The sequence below is a fragment of the Muntiacus reevesi genome, chromosome 16 (genome assembly GCF_963930625.1).
Source record: "Muntiacus reevesi chromosome 16, mMunRee1.1, whole genome shotgun sequence".
Taxonomy (NCBI): domain Eukaryota; kingdom Metazoa; phylum Chordata; class Mammalia; order Artiodactyla; family Cervidae; genus Muntiacus; species Muntiacus reevesi.
Window position 1 is genome coordinate 29138937 of NC_089264.1, and position 9296 is coordinate 29148232.

A 9296-nucleotide genomic window follows, 5' to 3' on the forward strand; every position below is an offset into this window, starting at 1 on the left:
AGGCAGGTCAAAAGCAAAGACAGGCTGAAAGTTAGGCCTCTTGCAGCAGTTAGCCAAGACGTGAATGCAAAGGCAAAGTTCTGGAAGGAAATTATAAATTCTACTCTAGTGAATCTACAAACAAGAAGCCAAACAGCTTTATTGCTGATATGGAGAAACTTGTAGTGGTCTGGATAAAAGGTTAAACCAGCCACAGCATTCCCTTAAGCCAAAGCCTAATGCAGAGCAAGACCCTATCTCTTCCATTCTATGAAGGCTGATAGAGGTGAGGAAGGTGGAGGGAAAAAAAGTTTGAAGCTTGAAGAAGTTAGTTCATAAGGCTGAAGGAAAGTAGTTGTCTCTGTAACCTAAACCTAAAAGTGCAGGATGAAGCAGGAAGCACTGATGTAGAAACTGCAGCAAGCTATCCATAAGATCTAGCTAAGATAATTAAGGAAAGTGGCTACACTAAACAAGAAAGTTTCAGTGTCAACCAAACAACCTTCTAATGGAAGAAGATTCCATCTAGGACCTGCAGAGCTAGAGAGGAGAAGTCAATATCTGGCTTAAAAGGATAGGTTGAGTCTCCTCTTAAGGGCTAATGTAGCTGGTGACTTTAGTTGAAGCCACTGCTAATTTATCATTCCCGAAAATCTTAAGGCTCTTAAGAATTATGCTAAATCTACTCTGCCTATGCTCTATAAAGGGAACAAAGCCTGGATGACAGAACATTTGTTTATAACATTGCTTACCAAGTATTTTAAACCCACTGTTGTCACACCTACTGCTCATAAAAAAAGACTGCTTTCAAAATATGACTGCTCAGGGAATTTCCCAATGGTCCAGTGGTTAGAACTCTGGGTTTTCACTGGATTCAGTCTGTGTATGGGGAACTAAGATCCCACAGATGTGAAAGAAGAAAATATGGATGGATATATTTATAATGTGGTGACAGGGAATGGCTTTCTTTTACCAGTTCTGATCGGGACCTAAAACCATAAGCCTTAAAGAAAAAGATGAACAAACTGACCATTTAAAAATGTAAAACTTAAAAAAAAAAAAATGTAAAACTTCTCTGCTGTAAACAACAAACAGGATTAAAAGACTGGAATAAAAAAAACAAAGCAATTTAATTATTCATTAGCCTTTTAAAGATTAGAAAGGTTTGCAATATTCTGGCCTGATATGAAAAAGCAGACATCTCAAAACCAGGCTGTAGTCTAGTGCAAACTGGTAAAACTATTATGATGGGTTATTTGGCAATTACTAAAATATTAATTCATATTCCTTCTAACGTGACAATTTCATTTCCCAGAATTTTTTCACAGATTGTACACAAGCAAAAACATTTATATAAAAGAATGGTCACTACAACATTCTTCAAAAACAAAAAGAAGAAATAAACCAAAACAATCAATGTCTATTAACAGCAAACTATATGAATTACAATATATCAATGTATAACACATACTGTAGTCACTAAAAACAATTCAAGTATAGCATATTTTATATGAACTAACATGGAAAATATTAAAAAAATCTACTTTGAGGGGACTTCCCTGGCAGTCTAGCGGTTAAGAGACTGCACTCCCACTGCTGTAGGCATGTGCTCAATACCCAGCTGGGCAACTAAGCACATGCAGCGTGGCATTCGGGGGACCCCCCCCCCCAAATCTACTTTTAGTCAATAGAGAGCTGCGTTACAGTATACATAATACTGTTTTATCTAAAAAAAAAAAAAAAAAAAAAAAAAACAAAGAAACAAAAACCTAGAATACATATAGGTAGGGAAAAAAAATGAAAAGAATATCAACACGAAATGAAAAGATGACATTACAGTCTCTCCATTACACAATTGTTATAATCATTTTTTATATAACACTTTATTTTGAAGATAGTCACGCACAAAAACTAAGAAGGTAGAAAAGGAAAACATAAGACAAAAAAATGTACATTTAAAATGAATTTAAGACATTTAGAATCACAGTACTTTTTATTAGAACAATGGAGCACTAATCTTTTTAACAAATACGACTCTTCAACTAATACTAGCAGACATTAAGAAACCAGAATTTCTATCCAAAGATAAAATGAGGATTCACATTTTAGCCACACACACTTAAGAAGACTCAATAGTTAAAAGTATCATTCAATGATTCTTTAACTATTGAATGATACTTGAAGAATCATGAGGTTAAAATGATACATGCAGCTTCATCGTTCAAATGATCTTATTCATTTTGATTTCAGAGAACAACTGGACAAAGGAAGTGAAGTCAAAAAGTGATAACTTAAGATTATACAATCTGTAAGTGGCAGAGCATTGCTCCTCGGGAATCTTTTTTGAACTGGCAAAATTTAAAAAATTTTTCCTCTTACTTATCAACAACAGTTACTTTCAACATAATGGCCATATCAAAATGGCAACCACTTTAGAAGACTATTTCATTAAGAGAAGAAATTCATCAAGCATACACTAAAGCTTTCCTCCATTCCAGCCTCAGAACCACCTATGAACCATCTATTTTTCTTTCACTCCCATTCCCCTGGGTAAAATGTGTCTTTATTTTTTTCTCAAAGTTAAACAGCCCAGCTAAGGTTGCACTCCTACCTCCCTGATGCCTCTCATCAGATACCACCCCGTCTTTCATCCTTTGCCCCTCCACTAGCTTCTTTCCCTCTGCTAAAAAATATGCTCAATTTTCAATGTTCCTCAGACATCTTTTCTTGACATCCTCATCAAGCTGTTTCTCTCTTTCCCTTGATGGAACAGGAAGCTTCACCTGCTTAGTTTTCTACTGAAACTGCTATGGGCCAACAGGAACTTTAATTTCAAAGGAAAGTGGTCTCTGATCAGATCTCATTCAAACTGATTTCTCTGCAACATTTGATAATGTTCACTATACAACACCAACCTGAAAACTCTTTCTTTTGCTTTCAGGGCATTACCATTTGCTTACTATTCTGTCATCCTTTATATCTTTCATTGGTTTCCCTTCCTTTATCCATTTTTAAATACTGATGTTTCTTACTATCTATTTTGTTTAGGACACTTTTTTTTGGGGGGGGGGGCAGGTAACTACCATAAGGAAGACTTCAAAATTGATTTTTCATATTCCAACCATTCTCTGAGCCCTAATCTCCAATGTTTAACTCTCTACTAGACCTTGCTACTAAAACATAAGCGGTAACTCAAATTCAACACGTTTTGGTATCTACCTCTTAATCCTGCTGCCTAATTCAGTTGATACTTAGCTGTCCTACTCACTCAGCTGTCCAAGCAAGGAACATTTGCATTACCTTTAAATTCTCCACATTTAACTGATCATCAAATATCATCATATACATATCATATAAAACTTCTCTACGCTGCCTCCTCTGTCATTTCCCTATATTTAGGCTTTAATTATTCCAACAGTTTCATTACTGTTTCTCCCATACTGAAATGTTCTATAATGTATACCAAACAAAGTCCATTCTCCCTGGGAGAGCATATAAATAGGCCCCTCAAAACCCACCAGTTTTTGTTTCTAAATCTTTTCTGCTTCATGCATACTGCCCCTCACCTCCTCTTCCATACTAATTTCACCTATTCCATTCACACACCACATTCCAAGGCAACATGCTTTTTTATCCCTTGTTCACTGAATTAGCAACGAGTCATTGTTTAGTGTTCACTCAGTCATTTCTCTATGACTTTTCCTGATTCTCTGCAGAAAGAAGGAATAATTTAATCACTGTGAATTAGATTATGGTCCTACACTGCTTAATATCTTCCCTTATTACAAGTTACCACATTGTGTTATTTTAACCATATACAATTTTATGTTCTTTCCTCTTGGTGCTCCTTGAGCATCATGCTTAGTTCGTTTTATTCTTTATGCATAAAACATAGTAGATTCTCTCCTCTCACACGTATTTGTCACTGCTTTATTCTCTCCAAACCTGTTACGCTCCCAGAAGAGTAAAATAAAAAAGAGACTGTAAGTAGTAACAATTGATAACGTCAGGCATTAATGAGAGTAAAATAAAATGAGTTGGGGGGAGGTGACCCACAGGTTAAATGTATGCCCTCATATCCAAAGGCTGGATTAAGGGAGCCCATCCTCTATCAAAAGTAGTTTCAAGTATCCAAGGCTAAAGATGACTGATGGCTATGGCACTGTTTCAAGATCAAAAGAGGAAGAGGGAGGTTTTAAAAGTATGTACAAAGTATCATTCAATACTCCTTTTTTCAACACATACTTTGAAGGCCCACTATACACCAATCACTGTTCTGAGCAATGGGGATGTACAGATAGATAAACCAGGTCTTTGCTCTCACAGATTTCACAGTCTACTAAGTGGAACATAAATACATAATGCAAAGTTAGTGATGGATACTATACAGAAAGTACAGTAAAGGGGGTGAGGGTTGCTACTTTAGAGAGTGCTCAAGGAAAGACCTTCTTTAAAAAGGTAACATTTCACTAAGTCCTAATGCAACAACAGAGTCACATGCAGATAACAACAGAAAGCCTCTTGGAGGCAGATGGAAGAGCAAATAGGAAGAAGGAAAGATTGAATGGGGTTTGGCATATTCAAGGAACAGTGTCCTTGTGGCACAGTAACTGAAGGAGAGTGGTAGGAAATAAAACCTTAACTCTTAGGTAAAATAATTGGATTATCCAAGAAAGAGTGATAACAGGTAATTTTAACCTCATACAATTTCTATCCTGTAAGTGGACTCAGACCCTAAAATTGATCTAAATAAACAAATGTAGCATCATTCTTCATAGTAAGAGTAAATTACCAGTTGATGATAAATAAAGGTCAATATTCATATCCCACGGATGATACATCCACAGATTCCCCAATGTCCATATTCAGTCTGATCTTACATCCAATTTGAGTGTGTTAACCTCTCCACGAGCCATGTGTACGCATGCTCAATTGTGTCTGATTCTTTAGGACCCCATGGACTGCAGCCTACCAGGCTCCTCTGTCCATGGGATTCTTCAGGCAAGAATACTGGAGTGGGTTTCCATTCCCTTCTCCAGGAGATCTTCCCAACTCAGGGATCAAACCAGGGTCTCTTATGTCTCCTGCACTGGCAGGCAGGATTGTTTACCACTTCCGCCACCTGGGATGCCATGGACCCAAGGACTGATGTTTAATTCAGCACCCCTTTCCCCCCATGCTAAGTTAAGCTGCTTTTGGTCTACTGCTAAACTGGCAGGCTCTCCTTGTGGCTCAGCTGGTAAAGAATCTGCTTGCAACATGGGAGACGTGGGTTCAATCCCTGGGTTGAGATGATCCCGTGGAGAAGGGAAAGGCTACCTACTCTGGTATTTTGGCCTGGAAAATTCTGGGGACTGTATAGTCCATGGGGTCACAGAGTTGGACATGACTGAGCGATTTTCACTTTCAAACTCAGGGCAGGACCTTTGATTTTCATTTGAATTTTTAAAGGCATGCCCAAGGTCTTACAGTGGGTACTTCATACCTATTCTGATGTATAGAACTACCTTTATCCCCCTCAATTACTTAAACTAAAATTCTTAACATTCATTTTATCTCATTCCTACACAAGGACCCAGATATAAAATCTTGCACTTTCTTACTCTGAAATGTCTTAAGTCTTGTTCTTCTGTTTGTATTGCCATCATTGTTTGGATTATAAGAGCTTCCCAAATGATTTCTCTCCCTTTAAACACTACACTCTAGCAATACATAGTATTCATGACTGTCAGACTGATTTTTTTTTTTTTTTTTTTTTTTTTTACAAAACAAGCTTCTTTCATCATTTTACCCTAGGGCTTCCCTGGTGACTCAGTGGTAGAGAATTTGCAAGCCAATGGAGGAGACTTGGGTTCGATCCCTGGGTCAGGAAGATCTCCTAGAGAAGGAAATGACAACCCACTCTAGCACTCTTGCCTGGGAAATCTCAGACAGAGGAGCCTGGTGGGCTACAGCCCCTGGGGCTGCAAATAATCAGACACAACTTAGCGACTAAACAAGTACCTCTGGAGTACCTATAATATTAAGTCTAAGTTTTGCCTTACTTTTCAAGATTCTCAAAAATCTACAGGATCAATTACAATAATCTTTTCTGTAAGCAAAGCTCTCTCTTCTGAGTAGGATGAACCCTCACCATTCCTGGAACAAACTTGATTTTTGTAATTCCCAAGTGTCATTAAGACTTACCCCACAATTTCTAAAGGCAATCTCAGTTTTAAAGGGAATTCACATATAGAAAGTCCAAATAAAGATAAACAAGTGAAGTCTCCTTCGGTAAAAAAGGAAAGCAGAATAAACACCTTCTGATTAGAAAAAGCAACTAAAAATTTTACATTACTAATATTGATAAACAATTGAAACATTTCCTTAAATTCCACTTTACAAAGTGTTTTTATTTTAGAGATGAAAAAACTGTGGATCTCAGATAATCTGAGTGACTTGTTCAATATCCCATTTTACTAAAATGAAAAAGCAGAGGCTTCCAAGGACTCAAAATCCCACGTCTACACCCTGGCCTTTCCTTCCCTAACTACAGAATAAACAGATTAAAATATTTACTGTTAAAATATTAAAGTACCTGGATATCTAGACATTAACGACAGCATGTTATGCAAACCAAATTATCTGCTGAAAGAATGCACACAGGGATGTCACTCGTGCTTAAATCTTTCAGTGGTATGAATTTAGGCAAGTTCAAAATTCTTCAGATAAACAAAGCCTTTCAAAAGTTGACTCCTAATTACCAGTTAGTTAAATCTACCAAATTGTTCCATTAAATTCCAATTATACCTAAGTATTTAAATTGTTATTCTAATGATAACTTGTAGGGACTGTCTTCAATGTTATATTTAAGTAGAACAGCAAACAAAATGGGGATGTCAAGGGTAAAGAGATATATTACCAATTCTGTAATTTAAAAGCTGCTTATGAAATACTGAGCTTTACACTAAAAAGGGTATTACTGAAATAAATATTAAAGTATAACTTATAATATTCCTTTCATCCTTCATAAGAAATTGAGTGACATAAATGATTCAAAGTTTACGTTCAGGAATTGAGATTGCTTGGATTTGAGCTCTGGTTCTACCAACTTCCTAACTTTACCCACCAGGCCTCATTTCAGCAAAATGTGGATATCTTGTAGACCTGTTTTAAATAAGAGAATGTGAAGCACTCACCTTTATGACTAAAACACAGCAGCAGTTCAAATATATACTAATAGCTAACTGTCAGAAGAACACAGATTAAGATGGGAATGCTAATTTTTGGCTCCTTCTCAAACCCTACTGTTTGTAACAATTTGCTGAAGAGGTTAAAAAAATGAAGAACCACCATGAAGAACACCAATGATTGGGACTTCCCCTGTTGTCCAATAGTTAAGATTTCAAACGCCAATGCAGAGGTGTGGGTTCAGATCCCTGGTCAGGGAGCTAAGATCCCAGATCCCTTGGGGTCAAAAAACCAAAACATAGAAGCAATATTGTAACAAATTCAATATAGACTTTAAAAAAAATGGTCCACATTAAAAAAAAAAAACTCAGAGGAAAAAAAATTATTCATATGCACTTTGGAAGTCAGGTGGTTAGCAAAATCTGAATGTGACCTGCTCTTCATTTGTTCATAGATGTTTTCTTCAGGCACCTTGAATAAAGGTGCTCTTAGCTCACAGCAGGTTATCAATTTTTTTTTGGAGGAATACTGGAGTGAATTTAAACATTTGGCAAAAACAGCCTCGAAATCTATCATAGGACTGAATCACCTAGTTCTTTTTCCCATAGCTGCCATTCTGACCTAAATTCTGATTTTAGCTGCCATCACTGGGCCGTATTTAAGAACTTAACGCAAAAGTGAAATAACTATGGATGGATAATCAGTTGGAGGTACATGGTGCCTATGGCAGTCCCAAAGCTGTATGTAAAAGGGCATGGTGAAGGTCAATGCATCAGTACGTATGACATCAAGAACAAAAATCAGAATCTCTTCTGCTTTTCTTAAAAAAAAAGAACCAAAAAACAGGAAACTCTCTTGATGCTGTATCAATTTGCAACGTTGTAACTCACCTGTTTTTTCAGTTACATCTGAATCAGGGGTGCCTGCCCTGCTAACTTCCCCTTCAGCATTCTCCTCTTCAGCACTAAGAGAAATTGGTGAAGAAGGGCCAGGCTGGGAGGGTTGAGGGGTTGCTTCGGGCGCTTCCTCAATCTTATTTCTTTTCTCAAAGCGAAAACGGTCCAGGTTGAAAAGATTCATATTGATATAAACTACCACTTCGTTGGGGTCTGGAGCTTTAAATGAACTATCTGCAGGGAGAAAATAAAAAGAGAAAAAAGGCCATGAAAACAATATAAAATACAAAGCCACAGCAGTTCATTCCCAAGGCAATTAAGTGCCCGCAAACATGCCAGTGGCTCAGCATGACTGTTATGGCTGCGCTTCATTGTTAGGCCATAACAATCAGGTGGACAGGGGTATCCTTTTAAATTTTGCCATTGCTTTTTTCACTCCCAATCTCCCCCACCCCCGCCCTTCCTTCCTAGAACCGCACGCTGACCCTCGCGCAACCTCCTCTTACCCCAGCACGCGCGGGCACGTTCCCCACGCTAACTCCCCTGCGGGCCGCGCGCCCGCCCACAGTGAGAGGCTCCCTGTACTAAGATGCTCCCTGCCTCGAGAAAGGACGTGCCAGGGCCCGTGCCTCGACACTGCAGGGACACAAAGGGGCCAAAGCAGGGGAGCGGCGGAGGCCGTGGTGGCGGGCACCCGCCCGGAAGTTGACGCGGCGCGAGCCCAGCTGAGAGGAAGCTGATAGGATCAAGAAAACACAGGGAAGGTTCCAAGTGCAGATTGCTGCGGCAGCTCTTTCAACGATCGCTTGCTCTCTATCACTCTTCCCCTAGTACTTACAGGCTTGCAACTTCGGTGGGCTTAACAAAGACTGAAAAACAAAAGTAATTCTTGGCGTGCAGCGACGGTAGCCGGGCCGGGACCTTCTAAAAGAGCACGGAGAAGTCCAATGAGCGCGTAGTGATGACGCAACACGCAACCTAGGCTTTTCTCTTCCCCAGCGACGTGAGAGGGGAAAAATGTCTAGGCGCGCGCCGTTGTCATGGTAACCCGTATCCGCCTCTTTGCCTTGGAAGCGCGCTTGTGGCCTGTTTCTCCAGGTTAGCCAGAAAGTTGTTAGGTAGAGCAATAATAAGTAACACAATGACAATAAATGGCCTAGTAAGAATATTTAATATAATATCTGTCATATTATAATCTATACATTTATATAATCTGTAAACAATATAACACCGTTGTTCTAAAGGCTTTAC

The 9296-nt window shown here is 38.6% G+C and overlaps 1 protein-coding gene across 3 annotated transcripts in view; it reads right to left on the reverse strand.

Moving 5' to 3' along the window:
- SMARCAD1 (SWI/SNF-related, matrix-associated actin-dependent regulator of chromatin, subfamily a, containing DEAD/H box 1) overlaps positions 1 to 9001 on the reverse strand; it is an 85297-nt gene extending 76296 nt beyond the window's left edge. For 2 of the 3 annotated variants that reach the window (XM_065907256.1, XM_065907258.1), the window contains exons 1-2: positions 8884 to 9001; positions 8040 to 8279 (exon numbers count right to left, since the gene is read on the reverse strand). In XM_065907256.1, coding sequence (XP_065763328.1) covers positions 8040 to 8229 — 190 coding nt within the window. In that variant the 5' untranslated portion in view covers positions 8230 to 8279; positions 8884 to 9001. Of the gene's footprint in view, positions 1 to 8039; positions 8280 to 8551; positions 8732 to 8883 lie in introns of those variants that run through there. The other variant, XM_065907257.1, reaches the window with a different exon arrangement.
- Positions 9002 to 9296: the final 295 nt, after the last annotated feature.